Consider the following 15,296-nt stretch of genomic DNA (forward strand, 5'->3'; position numbering starts at 1 on the left):
CTCCTCTGCCTAAGCTGCTGAGTTTCTCCAGCACTTTGTGTGTGTAATAATCAGACGAGATCTGATACTGAACCATGTAAGGAGATGTTCAGAAAGGAGAGGTAAGGTCATGGTTAGATGGATGGATAAAGAAATAGGAAAGATAAATGGAGATATACAAAGTTCAAAATAAATGTACTATCAAAGTACATATATATCACCATATACAGCCCTGAGATTCATTTCCTTCTTGTGGGCATACTCAATAAATCTATAGAACAATAATCATACCAGGATCAATGAAAGACTGCTCAACTAAGACATTCAACCAGAATGCAGAAGACAACAAATCTTGCAAATACAAAAAGAAGAAACAATAATAAATAATCAAGTAATAAATATTGAGAACATGAGATGAGACATTGAAAGTGAGTCCATAGGTTGTAGGAACAGTCAATGATGGGGGAGGTGAAGTGGAATGAAGTTATCCCCTTTGGTTCAAGAGCTTTATGGTTGAGGGGTAGTAACTGTTCCTGAACTTGGTGATGTGAGTCCTGAGGCTCACAGAAAGAGAAAGACATTGGGAGTGGGAATTCTAGAGAAATGCTAGGCACCTGTGGTCATGACCACCACCACTAGTGATGTAATTAAAACCAAGGAAGTGTATTGATGCAACATTGAGGAGCAGGGACATCCCAAACAGTTACTAAATGAAAGAATCCAATGTTCTCTTGCAATGCACACCATGGCTTCAGATTTCCAGCATAATTTGAGGGCCCTTATCTGCCACACATGGGCAAGTTCTATTTTTGGGTTCTGGGAAGGGCATCTGGAGAAATAATGGCAACGTGTTACTTACTAGGTAATAGGTTTCTGGCAGAAAACTTTAACGAGAGGAATATCCTCTGAATATATTCCCTACCATGTGGACGGACAGGTACTGTAAGCTGGATAACATGTCGAACTTCAGGCTTTAGGCAAGTTCAACGCAATTTGGTGCTTAAATTATTAGTTTCTGACTCTTAAGGAATGCCGGCATGGCCACATTTCTCGGTTTCTCCACTTCAGTGGCTGTCTTACATCTCCAGGGACTAGGGTTCAATTCTGACCTTAGGTGCTGTCCTTGCGGTTTGTCTGTCCCCCCACGACTACATGGCTTTCCCCAGGTCTGCTGTTAAGCTAATTACTTATTGTAAACCACCACTTAGTTGAAGGTTAATGCCTAAAAAAGGGTTAAATTATTTTAATGGACATCTGCGTGAGAGATACAAAGAAATAAGAAGAGGATGAATGGGATTGCTCTGCTAGGAGCTGGCATGGACGTGATGGGCCAAATGACCGCATGCAATATTGTACTGTATGAGAAGTCTTTTGTGGGCACTTCGAGTCAAAGAGGATTCAGAGGTGGCCGTGCAGCATCTAACTGGATTCACAAATAGGTCAAACGGGTTTGGGTGGCAGATTCCATACTGTGTCTTGCATCTTTCACAGTCTTTACCCTGAACAGGGCAATAATTGTAAAAGCGAGCAAAAAAAAAAATTCCATCGGTCAGGCAGCATCCATGGAGGGAAATGGACTGCTAATCTTTTGGGTAGAGACCCTGTATCTCTCTAGATGACCAGAAACTTTGATTGTTTTGGAGTCCAAATGAACAGTCTCGATCTGAAATATCAACTGATCATCTTCCGTTTTGCAGTTTTGAGCTTTGGTCCAGATTCCAGCATCTGCAGTCTCCACTGCCATTATGATATAAGAACATAATTAAGATCCAAATTATGTTGCCTGTAAGGAGTTCTCCATGTGACCTCGTGGGTTTCCTCCGGGTGCTCCGGCTTCCTCCCACATTTCAAAGATGTACCAGTTGGTAGGTTACTTGGTGATGTAAATTGTCCTGTGATTGGGTTGGGGTTAAATGGGGGGACTGCTGGACAGCACGGCTCGAAGGGCTGGAAGAGCCTATGCTGCGCTGTTTTGCAATAAATAAATAGACAGACAAAGAGTGCAAGAAAGGACAGTAGGAAAAACCTTGAAACGTGGATAAAGGTACAGAGAGCTATCATGTCAGGAAAAGAAAAAGGAGAAGGAAATGACATAAAGATAAAAAGACAAAAGGGAAAGAACAAAAGAATGTGAAGTTAGGAGAAAAGAAAAAAACTGGAAAGAAAGAGAGAGAGCGGAGAATAAGGAAGAGCAGTTAACATTTTGGAAAGGACTTCTTATTGACAGTAACTAGCAGGTCCCACCCTGTCACACTCCCTCAGAGGCAGGCAACTCAGAAATGAGTCTCCAGCATTTTATGTTTACGTTCAATGTAAAGTGTTTATGTGTTTTATTGTTTGTATGTCTCTGTGTTTTGCTTTAAAAGAAAATAAAATAACAGTGACCTCAGCCCCTTTCCATGGTTGTTTACTAGATGCTGCTGTGCTGTAGTGAAGTAGTGATGTTGACCAGATGGAAGCAATGGAAAGAATGACAGAGTTTCCTATTGTACAGAGTCCCAGGCAAAAACATTCAGCACAGGGACCCTGCCAGATTCCAATCAGCAGCATAATCTAACATTAAGAGAAGGGAAGGTCAGTGGGAAGGTGGGAGAAGGGGAGGTAAGATGTGAAGTGGAGGGAGGTCCTGACATACAAATACCTCCACATAAATTTTTGGGCAGAGGTTGCATGTCTGACTAATGCTGAATAATTTCCCTGTTGAGTGGGGCCTGCCTTCACTCTGGACACTTTGGCAGTGGTCCCAAGGTGTGAGGATTTTTGAACACTCTCTTAACACAGTAACAAGTTAGATGCTGGAACAGACCACTCCACCACCCACCCACCCCAACTCTCTCTGCCAACAAATGACTTGCCAATCTATAAGCACATCAATAATTATTAAGTATTAACAAAATGGCTCTGTAATCCTAAAATGCAGGCTTTCCTTACCTCCTGAAGCCCCTCCTTTCTGATTATAACTAAACACTTCAGATAATAACATGATTAAGAAGCGCACATTTCTATTTTGCCCTTTATTTCCTCATGCTGACTCAAAGAGCTTGCCACCTAATGAGGTACTTGAGAGCCAATGAGGAATGTGACAGCTAATTTGTGCACAGCAAGCTCCCACAAGCAACAATGAGACACTGACCGGGTGATCGGGGTTCAATGCAACATAGGGAACAACGTCCCCCTGTGGAAGAATCTCCAGCACGGAAGGGCACCTTTGGGCTCGCTGAATCTACAATGGACCTGATCCTACTTCCAAAGACTCCAAGTCTTGAGCGATTCCCAGTACATATTAATGTGATGACAGTTTGTGCCTCCCAACCCTGTCAGGCAGTAGGTTCCAGACGTTCTCTCCCCCTTGGACAGGAAAAATCCCCACCCAATCCTTCTACTAACTAACATAAATCATGCCCCTCAGTCACTGACCTCTCTGCCGAGGATTCCTACTATTCACTCTACGTGGGCAATTGTACTGATATTGAAAGAGGGCCAAAATTATTATTTGTATATTTTATTATTTATTATTATATTAATTATTGTATTATAATAATTACATTATAAAATGATTATAAAATATTAGCCAAATTGCCTCATATATAAAATAATACCATAGCAACCTTTACATCTACACAAGACAGGACCAGGCTTCAATAGCCTTTTGACATACAAGGCCTATAAGGCTCTGCAAGAAGATTTTGGCACTAACTCCCATGGTATTGATGAGAGCTTGAATTATGATTTCGGGTCTCTGAAGTGGGGACTTGAGCCTACGACAGCCTGAGAGAGATGCAAGACTTGTATCCACAAGACTTAGCAACTGCTCTGCACATGACTGGAAGAAACTGCAGAGAGTTGTGGACGCAGCTCAGCACTTCACAGAAACCAGCCTCCCCTCTATGGACTCCCTTTGTACTACTCGCTGCCTCAGTAAAACAGCTAACATAATCAAACACCCCAGCCACCCCAGGTATTCTCTCTGCCACACCCTCCCCTCAGGCAGAAGTTATAAAAGACTGAAAACATGAACCACCAGACTCAATGTCAGGTTTTACCTCACTACTGTCAGACCGCTTATACAGTAAGATGCACTCCTGGCCTCACAATCCACCAGGTTATGATCTTGCACTTTATCATTTACCTGTGCAGCATTTTTTCAGTAGCCTTTGCACTTTATTCTACATTGTTATTGTTTTACCTTGTTCTAGCTTAATACACTGTGTAATGATTTGATCTGTACGAAGACTATGCAAGAGAAGCTTTTCACTGTATCTTGGTATCGTAAGAATCAGAATCAGGTTTATTATCACCGGCATGTGTCATGAAATATGTTAATTTAGCAGCAGCAGTTCAATGCAATAGATAATCTAGCAGAGAAAGAAAAAAATAATAAATAAAATAAAACATAACAATAAATAAACAAGTAAATCAATTAGACATATTGAATAGATTATTAAAAAATGTGCAAAAACAGAAATACTGTATATTAAAAAGGTGAGATAGTGTCCAAAGCTTCAAAGTCCATTCAGGAATCGGATGACAGAGGGGAAGAAGCTGTTCCTGAATCGCTGAGTGTGTGTCTTCAGGCTTCTGTACCTCCTCCCTGATGGTAAATGTGAGAAAAGGGCATGCCCTGGGGGCTAGAGGTCTTTAATAATGGACGCTGCCTTTCTGAGACACACTCCCTAAAGGTGTCCTGGGTACTTTGTAGGCTAGTACCCAAGATGGAGCTGACTAGATTTACAACCTTCTGCAGCTTCTTTCGGTCCTGTGCAATAGCCCCTCCATACCAGACAGTGATGCAGCCTGTCAGAATGCTCTCCATGGTACAACTATAATAGATTTTGAGTGTATTTGTTGACATGCCAAATCGCTTCAAACTCATCAATGTATTGGGACCAGGTTAGATCCTCAGAGATCTTGACACCCAGGAACTTGAAGCTGCTCACTCTCTCCACTTCTGATCCCTCTATAAGGATTGGTATGTGTTCCTTCATCTTGCCCTTCCTGAAGTCCACAATCAGCTCTTTCGCCTTACTGATGTTGTGCCAGGTTGTTGCTGTGGCATCATTCCACTAGTTGGCATATCTCACTCCTGTACACCTTCTTGACACCAGCTGAGATTCTACCCACAATGGCTGTACTATGAGCAAATTTATAGATGGTATTTGAGCTATGCCTAGCCATACAGTCATTTGTATATAGACAGTAGAGCAGTGGGCTAAGCACACACCCCTGAGGTGCGCCAGTGTTGATCGTCAGTGAGGAGGATATGTTGTCACCAATCCGCACAGATTGCGGTCTTCCAGTTAGGAAGTCGAGGATCCAATTACAGAGGGAGGTACAGAGGCCCAGGTTCTACAACTTCTCAATCAGAATTGTGGGAATGATGGTATTAAATGCTGAGCTATAGTCAATGAACAGCATCCTGACGCAAGGGTTTGTGTTGCCTAGGTGGTCTAAAGCCGTTTGAAGAGCCATGGAGATTGCGTCTGCCATTGATCTATTGTGGTGATAGGCAAATTGCAATGGGTCCAGTTCCTTGCTGAGGCAGGAGTTCAGTCTAGTCATGACCAACCTCTCAAAGCAATTCATCACTGTCGATGTGAGTGCTACTGGGCGATAGCCGTTTAGGAAGCCCATACTATTCTTCTATGGCACTGTTATAATTGACCATAAGACCATAAGACATAGGAGCAGAATTAGGCCATCTGGCCCATTGAGTCAGCTCGTCATTCATTCATGGCTGATCCTTTTTTCTATCTCCTCCTCAACCCCAGTTCCTGGCCTTCTCCCAGTAACCTTTGATGCCATGTCCAATCAAGAACCTATCAAACTCTGCCTTAAATACACCCAACGACCTGGCCTCCACAGCTGCATGTGGCAACAAATTCCACAAATTCACCACCCTTTGGCTGAAGAAATGTCTCCGCATCTCTGTTCTGAAAGGGTGCCCCTCTATCCTGAGGCTGTGCCCTCTTGTCCTTAACTCTCCCACAGATTATCCACATCTTTCCACATCTACTCTGTCTAGGCCTTTGAAAGGTTTCAATGAGGTCACCCCTCACCCTTTTGAATTCCTGCGAGTACAGACCCAGAGCCATCAAATGTTCCTCATGTGATAACCCTGTGACAATAATAAACCAATACAAAACAATATTGAGCTATGACTAACCCATAAACCAGGGGTTCCCAACCTGGGGTCCATGGACCCCTCAGTTAATGGTAGGGGTCCATAACATAAAAATGGTTGGGAACTCCTGCCTGAACCTAAGGAAGAATGCATTCTGTTCTTTCTTTTTCCTTCATGAACTTTCTTTCTCTATAAAGTTTCTCATTGGCTCTTTCTGCTCTTTTTGATTAAATGGACTAGTTGGAGGCAAGATGATGAGTAGGGTGGTGAAGGGTCTGGGCCCAAAACATCGACTCTTTATTCCTCTCCATAGATTCTGTCTGACCTGTTAAGTTCCACACCAGCATTTTGTGTGTGTTACTCTGGATTTCCCGCATCTGCAGAATCTCTGATGTTTTCATAAGTAAGGTATTGTGTCAAGCCAATTGCCATCCCTCCTCTAAGCCTGCCGTTAGAAGTTGGTGCAGGGAGTACTCACCTATGCTTCAGGTCCCAGAGGTGTACAGAGTTAAAACAAGCAGAATCCTGTAATCGACCCCAATCTCAGTCCCTGCTTCCCCCTTCCACCACTAACCCAACGTAAATATGAACCAGATGTTACATCAGCAGAACTTCATGACTGGTCAGGTGGATGGGATTTTGAAATAATCTGCTGACTTAATGGACCACTTGAGTTAGGTACCACATTATTCCACAGTTAAACATGTTCTTCAGGGAAAGGGAGACAAAAAAGATGGGGACGTTAAATAATCCATCAGAGCTCAGAGTTCCCTCCCAGCTGTCCGGACACGGGGTGATCAGTGTTGCCACCAGCTGGTGATGCAATCACACTACTTTAGACCATAGGACCAGAAGATGCTGGAGCAGAATGAGGTTATTTAACTCATCGAGCCTGCTCCACTATTTTATCATGGCTGATTTATTTTCCCTCTCAACCCCATTCTCCTGCTTTCTCCCTGTAACCTTTGATCTCCTAACTCATCAAGAACCGTGTAAATATGTGCAATAACTTACCCTCCACAGCCATCTGTGGTAATGAGTTCCATAGATTCACCAATCTCTGACTAAAGAAATTCCTCCTCATCTCTGTTCTACAGGGATGTCCTTGTATTCTATGTTTCCTAGCCCTAGACTCTCCCACTATTGAAAATGTCCTCTCCACATCCACCCTATCTATGCTTTTCAATATTTGATAGTTTTCAGTGAGGTTCCCCTCTCACCCTTCTAACTCCAGTGAGTGCAGGCCCAAGGCCAAAAACACTCCTCGTCCATTAAAGCTGTTCATTCATGGAATCAGTCCTGTGAACCTGCTCTGGACCCTCTCCAATGCCAGCACATCCTTTCTTAGACATGGGGCCCAAAACAGATCACAATACTCCAAGTGTGTCTGACAAATGTTTATAGAGTCTCAGCATTACATCCTTGCTTTTATATTCCAGTCCTCTCAAAATGAATGTTATCATTGCATTTGCTTTTCTTGCTAATGACTCAGCCTTCAAATTTACCTTGAGGAAATCCTACACCAGGATCCTAAGATCCTTTGAACCTCTGATTTCTGAATTCGCTCCGCATTTAGATAGTAGTCTATGCCTTTATTTCTTCTACTAACATGCAAGACCAAACACTTCCCTTCACTGTATTTCATCTACCACTTCCTTGTCCATTCTCCTAATATGTCCAAGTCCTTCTGCAGGCTTCCTACTTCCTCAAAACTGCCGACCCCTCCTCTTATCTTTGCATCATCTGCAAATATGGCCACAGAGCTATGAATTCCATCATCCAAATCATTGACAAATAACATCACAAGTAGCGGATCCAACACTGACCCCTACAGAACACCATTAGTCTCCGGTAACCAGCCAGAAAATTCCCCCTTGATTCCCACCAGGCAGAGAAGCAAGTTCATCTGAGCTCTGTACAGTTCATTGTTTCAACTAAAGGCAGCAGCATCTCTCCACTGCACTGGATAACGTGTTAGCAGTGGGAGAAGGTCCAGTTCACAGAAACAGGTAACTCCCTAAAATTAGAACAACATTTTATTTCAAGCCCTGCAGACCTCTAGAAACAACTTTAATGACAGCAGCTTAGAAGTTCCATTAGGAAAATATTATTTGTGGCTGTTTTCTGTGTGTAAATATTTTTAAATGTTGGCACTTATCCCACCTGGCACTTCTTGTCGTGATTCACCATTGTGTGGACGAAATTTCCTTGCTGTAATTGAACCATGCAACGATGTCATCAACATACCTGTTGCGTGTTTCAGACTTCCCAAACATGAAATGGGACTAAAAGCTTACAACTTGCACCCTTCACCGTTCACTCACAGTTAGAACATAGGACATAGAACAGCACAGGCCATTTGGCCCACGGTGCTGTGCTGACCTACAATCAGTGGCCACTCCTGCTCATTAACGGAAATATCTAATCTGCCAATCATGTAGCAGCAAGTCGATGCATAAAAGCATGCAGGCACTGTCAACAGGTGCAGTGGTTGCTCAGACTGAACACCAGAATGGGGGAGAAATGTGATCTAAGTGACTTCGACCGTGGAACAATTGTTGGCGCCGGACGGGGTGGTTTGAGTATCTCAGCAACTGCTGATCTCCTGGGATTTTCATGCACAACAGTCTCTGGAGCTTACAGAGATTGGTGCGAGAATGAGGAACACCCAGTTCCATGGGCAAAACTACCTTGTGAGTGAGAGAGGCCAGAGAAAAATGGCCAGACAGGTTCAAATTGACAGGAAGGCAACCGCATCCCAAATAACCATGTGTTACAACAGCACCCCCGAACACTCAACCAGTCGAAACTTGAAGTGGATGGGCTACGGGAGCAGAAGATCACAAATGTACACTCAGTGGCCATTTTATTGGGTAATGGAGTGGAAACCAGTGTGGTCTTCTGCTGCGGTAGCCCAACTACCTCCTCAGGACATTCAAGAACATCACTGTTAACATGTTCCCCCACTCTCAAATGTCCTGGGGTCACCATTAGCTGTAAATCCAACAGGCGTGTCAGCATAAGTACCATGGTTCTGAAAACAGGACAGAGGCTAGGCATTCTGGACCCCAAAACTCAGTGTCTGCCTGGAGTGTAAGGTAGGTAATACCCTCCACTTGCCTGGATACCTTCAATAACTTGACCCAATCCAGCCCTCTTGGTTTTCACCACGCATTCTTCCCTGCATGAATAATGAACAGTGACCGCAGGGTGTGGGATCTAGAAAATATACAGGAATCACCCATGTACCTGACTCTGACAGCACCTTCTGAACTCATGACCTTGGTCACCAAGGGAGACAAGAGGCAGAGCCTCATGGGAACAATATTGTCCACAGGTACGGGAGGTACATCATCCTAACTTCTTGTTCCTGCCTCATTGCTGCGTCTAAATCCAGAACTACCCCTCCAACAACCTTAAGGGAGCACTTTCACCAGCAGATCAGGAAGGTGATCCAGAACCATCTTCTCAGGACCAATTACAAATTTCCTTACAACATAAAAGGAGTTCATTTGGCCCATTGAGTGTGTGCCAGCTTTCAGAGTAGTCCCACCAATCCTATTCCCCACCTTATTTCTCAGTAATCCATTCATTTTCACGCTCAGCATTTATTAAGGGACAGAAAATGTTAGCCCCACCAGCATCCCACAAAGTGAAAAAAATATACCAGGTCCTATTTCTAGTAAGCTGGAGAAACCACAAAAGTAATTCCTTAAAGTGAGGCAGTTCTAGTTCCAGCTTAGCAATTATTTTGGTGAATTCGAAATTGGCGTCAGGGCAAAACACAGAACCCATTCATGTAAGAAATGAGTGAAACCTATTTTCTTGTCAATGGCTTTTTAAGGAGACTCTGACATGCTTAGATCTATTTTATTAAGACTGATAATAAAACACATGTAGACACATAAAGATATATGTAACATTGTAAGAATATAAAAAACTTGCATTTGCAAATATATACTTAAAGACACATAAGTGCATGCAAATGTACAACAAATATGTTTTGCCTGCACATTATATCTAACGTATGTATTTTGCACATATGAAAAAGACATGCAAGCACATGCACACGGGTGCACACGTATGTGTATCTCAGGATACATACCCCGACTCTTTCAGGATAGACACCAGCTCGAAGGAATGAAGCCTTCCAACTATCCACCTCCTCCTGGGTTTCACAAGCCAGCTCCAGCTGCCGGTAATCCTTGTAAACATTTCTGTCAGAAAGAAAAGGAGTGGATGGAAAAGCTTCAAATTGGGAAGACTGCGAGTAGTAAACTAAAACGCTATTACGAGCATGGAGGTGTGTGTGTGTGTGTGGGGTGGGGGGGTTGGCTTGCTGTCTGTGATCACTGAGGGAGATGCGGCTCATTAATGGTATGGAGGGGCCACTGCACAGGATCAGAAAAAGCTGCAGGAAGTTGTAAACTCAGCCAGCTCCATCATGGGTACTAGCCACCCCAGCATCCAGGACACCTTCAAAAGGCGGCATCTGTCGTCAATGACCCCCATCAGTGAGGAGCTGCTCTCTTCTCATTGTTACCATCAAGGAGGACGTACAGGAGCCTGAAGATGCACACTCAGTGTTTCAGGAACTGCTTCTCCCCCTCTGCCATCAGATTTCTGAATGGACAATGAACCCATGGATGCTCTCTTACTGCATGACTTATTTAATTTCATTTTCTTTTTTATATATACTTATTGTAATTTATAGCTTTTATTATCATGTATTGCAATGCACTGTTGTCACAAAACAACAAATTTCACAGCATATGCCATTGATATTAAACCTGATTCTGGTGTCAAGTGAGGAACTCAGAATGCGCACCTGGGCAGAAGAGTTAAAGGAAAATGATGTCGATCAGAAAACCAGGTTGGTCTTGTAAATAGAGGGCAAAACCAAGACTCCTTTCAAACCAACTCAAGTCCACCTAAGCAACACCCCAAGCATCCTGGAGCTGTGCTAATATCTAAATTCTAGATTAGATTAGCTTTGTTTGTTAAATGCACATCGGAACATCGACGTACACAGTGAAATGCATCGTTTGTGTTTTTATTTGCTACGCACTGCGGGCAGCCCGCAAGCATCACCATGCTTCCTGTGCCAACATAGCAAGACCACAACTGAGTAACCCAAACCCAGATTTGCTTCTGGAATACGAGAGGAAACTGGAGCAGCCAGAGGAAGCTGATGTGGTCTCGGGGAAGAATGTACAACGTCTTTATAGACAGCAGCAGGAATTGAACCCTGACCTTCTGATTGCTGTCACTGACTGCTGCCTAAGGCAGGGCCAAAGGATAGGAGAGGTGAATAGAAAGGCCTCAACATCTCAGCTACTTCTCTCATAAATTATTAAAGCGATATCTGGTAGAAATAGAAATACATTAACAGTGGCAATGGAACAAAATACTTTGGAAAGCTATTATGTTATCAAGACCCACATTATGTGGCTTAGGGATGGCTGTGAAGGGCTTGGAAAGGCGATAGACTGGATAAGGTATGTTGTTTAAACTACTATTAAGGTGTAGGTGGTACCAGCAAGACGAGTATTTATTGTCCATTGCTAATCGTCCTTGACTGAGAGGCTTCAGAGTTTGCCCCAGAGGACAATTACAGTCATATAGCTGTAACTTTACATCATAAATCACATCTAGATCATAAATACAATTGTAGATCATTGGTCAAAAAGGAAAGGACTGCGAGGATGTATTTAATAGAGATACCTAGACAGTGAGTTAAACCAAGTAACAGTGGCAAAGAAATCAAAGACTTCGGAAGTTTGGAAAGATGTTGGAGTCGAGGAGGCATAATTGTTTTAACACAACCTTTAAGTTGGAGGTTTTGAACTTTAATATCAATTCATCATCACCATTATTGAAACTACTTTTTTCAAATTCCAAAGTAATGCCTTTGAATTCCCCAGCGCCGATAATGAGATTTGAATTTCATCATTTGGTCTTTGGAGGACTGATCAGTATTTTAACCACTATGTTTCGAGAACTGTTAGCTCTGCTCTCATAGTTCTTGATAATTAGGAATCTGATTAAGCTCCAGGCTTTGGCTTGGATCCATCAAACCGTTCTTTCTTTCATAATGTACAGAGTTAACTTATGTATGTCAAAATTACCCCTTCCTCTGATGGAAGGGATTTGCAACATGCCTAAAAAGTACTTGACAACTTTCCAGGAGGGAGATTATTAGGTGAGCTAAAAATGGTGGAGTTTCTGGGCAAAAAATGGTTGCAGCTAAGCTGTTGTCTGATTGAAATAAAGCAGTTGGTAGAAGAGAGAGATCAGGAATGGACCTCTTCAGTCCTGTTGCCCGATTCAAACTCACAGGTAATATATCTCAATGACACTCTCCTCTTCTCATCCCATATCCCTTAATCAAAGATCAAGGATCAAGTTTATTCACCGTATAAATTTACATACATTGGGAAATTGCTGTGGTGTCTTGGCATTACATGCAACAAAACGTTCCACAATTATGCAGAATAAACAATTATATAAAAATTGAGTTAGAAGTACAGATATAGCATAAAATCCACATTAATACATAAAATCATCATGTATTTACAATGTAAGCAGCATTATAAAAAGTGGTTAAAGTGTTTACGGTGCAGTGACTGAGGTAGTAGGTGGGGAGAGAGGTGAGGGGCTAACTATCTATCCATTTGACTTGATCAGATTAATTGCTCGGTGGAAGAAACTTTTAAGATGGTGTGATGTTCTTAAGGTCAAATAGCAGGAAGAGTTAAGCCATAAGGCTTCACGTAACAAGGTCAGACAATCTTCCAACCCAGCAACTCCAAGAAGTTGAGTCAGGGTAGAAGAGTTAGGAAGTGTTGGTAGTGCCCTGGCACTAGTACTGGAACTGCTTTCTTTTCCTTCTTCGGCCGTCCCTTGGAATCAAGGAAGTGTTGCTTCCACTCTGCCTGTGTGGCAACCGATGAGGTCGATGTGGCAACCAGGTGGGGCAGGAGGTGGCTGAGAGGGTCAAGAGAATAGGACATTTGTGAAATGGCATGCACCTCTTGACACCCAAAGGGGCTTCTGTGAGCTCCTGAGCTTTTTAGCGTCATCCTAAATCAGAATTGGGTTTAGTATCACTGACATACAGTATGTTGTGAAACGTGTTGTTTTGTGGCTGCAGCACAGTGCAATACACAGAAACTATAAATTACAATAACTATATATTTAAAATTAAACTAAATACGTAGTGCAAAAATAGAGTGAAAATAGTGAGGTAGTGTTCATGGGTTGGTTCAGAGTCTGATGGCAGAGGGGAAGAAGCTGTTCCTAAAACATTGAGTGTGTGTTCAGGCTCCTGTACCTCCTCTCTGGCGGTAGCAATAAGAAGTGAGAATGTCCTGCCTTCTACTGACTATTTTATTTCAGTTTAACTGCCACCCACTTTTTGCCCAGAATCTCCACCTTTTTGAGCTCAACTAACATCTTCTCATGTGGAAAGTTGTCAAACTTAGTAGGCATGTTGCAAATCCCTTCCTCCTATCAGATGAAAGGGTCCTTTTGACGTACGTAAGTGAACACTTTGTACATAATGAAATACTGCTTCAATTTCACTGATCTTAAGTTAGGGATTCCCAGGAATTGTCAAAACATGACATTTCCTTCAAGGAGGTTTTATGCACCTCCTTGAATCTCTACCTCAATCCACTCTTCTTGTGATACAGCTTGGAACAGAGTGCCTGATTCGGCAGTCTGGTGCCAAGCAGGCGAATGACAAGGCCTGCATTGTGGAGCCGACTAGGTGAAATCAAGCTCTCAGTGTTGGGGACATTGACCTGGTGAACACTCTGACAGTAGTTAATTTATCCTGCCAGAGAATTTGGGATGCTTCATGGAGATAATGTCGTTTACCTCTCTCCAGTGCCTTCAGGTGCCTGCTCAAGGTAGTCCAAGTCTTGGTAGCTTTCCAGAGATCAGAGATTACTGTAACCTAATATACCATGTGTTTTGTCTTCAAATACCCTTTCTCTCAAATTGTCAGATCCCACACTGGCACACTGAAGGCAGTGGTGAGTGTCACCATTAATGTCTGCCTTTGTTGAATGTTCATTCCACTGTTCCTCCCAAGCTGCATGGGTGCACAGCCACGCAGTAACTCAAATACTTCCACGCACATAGCCTTTGTTGCCACACAAATGGAGCTAGACACAACTAGTAAAAGATTATGAAATGTTAAAGATTTTCTTTGTTATATTGTATTTCTTTATATCCTTCAATTAATAAATAAAATCAGGAGTATGTGATTGTTCAGTTTTCTTTCTAAATATTCATAGTATGCATAATTACAAAAAAAAACACAATTGAAGTGCCACGCACTTCTCAGGCTGCATACAAATTTCCTGTCCAGAGCAACGGTTGGTCAGTGCAGCTGTAAAAAAACTACAGGGAACATTGGCTTTCACCATGAACATTTATTGTCAGTGAGGCTGGGTGGAAGCTTATTCACACTTAACCCATGCGAGTCACTTGACGTCCGAGCTGACACAGCGCAATTATAGGTTCTGAATCCAAATCAAATGGTTACTACCAAAACCAGCAGAGTGATTGTAACAGATTTATCATTAACCTGTTTCCAAATTGGGATTTTTCACCATTAGTAATATGGTAGGAGGCTCCAAGATATTGCAGTGCTGTTAGCTTCAACATAAAGGTTAACGTGGGAATAACACAAAAAAACCACATTCAAGACATCTTGCAACATCTACATTCTTAAGGAGTGATAGGAGGTTTTCAACCTTAAACAGTGACCATCTTGTCAAGATCTTTCATTTGCAATCGGTAATATTAAAAATGACGCCAGCGTTACTACAAGTAAAAATTAATTCCCAAATATAAAATGGCAATTAAGCAGAATTGCTTATTATGAAGGATATTAATAAGGTTGGAAGAGTGCAGAGAAGGTTTACAAGGATGCTGCCGGGACTTGAGAAACTGAGTTACAGAGAAAGGTTCAATAGATTAGGACTTTATTCCCTGGAGCGTAGGAGCATGAGGGGAGATTTGATAGATGTGTATAAAATTATGTTGGGTATAGATAGAGAGAATGCAAACAGGCTTTTTCCACTGAGGCTAGGGGAGAAAAAAGACAGAGGACATGGGTTAAGGTTGAAAAGGAAAAAGTTTAAAGGGAACATTAGGGTGGGAGGCTTCTTCACACAGAGAGTGG

At 42.5% G+C, this 15,296-nt stretch overlaps 1 protein-coding gene across 1 annotated transcript in view; it reads right to left on the reverse strand.

The window, feature by feature from the left end:
* Positions 1 to 15,296, reverse strand: part of LOC132407342 (dynamin-1-like) — a 234,281-nt gene that overhangs the window by 21,517 nt on the left and 197,468 nt on the right. The window contains exon 16 of the mRNA XM_059993691.1: positions 10,206 to 10,317. Within this exon, the coding sequence (XP_059849674.1) occupies positions 10,206 to 10,317 (112 nt within the window). The remainder of the gene's footprint in view (positions 1 to 10,205; positions 10,318 to 15,296) is intronic.

The sequence above is a fragment of the Hypanus sabinus genome, chromosome 18 (assembly GCF_030144855.1).
Source record: "Hypanus sabinus isolate sHypSab1 chromosome 18, sHypSab1.hap1, whole genome shotgun sequence".
Lineage (NCBI taxonomy): Eukaryota > Metazoa > Chordata > Chondrichthyes > Myliobatiformes > Dasyatidae > Hypanus > Hypanus sabinus.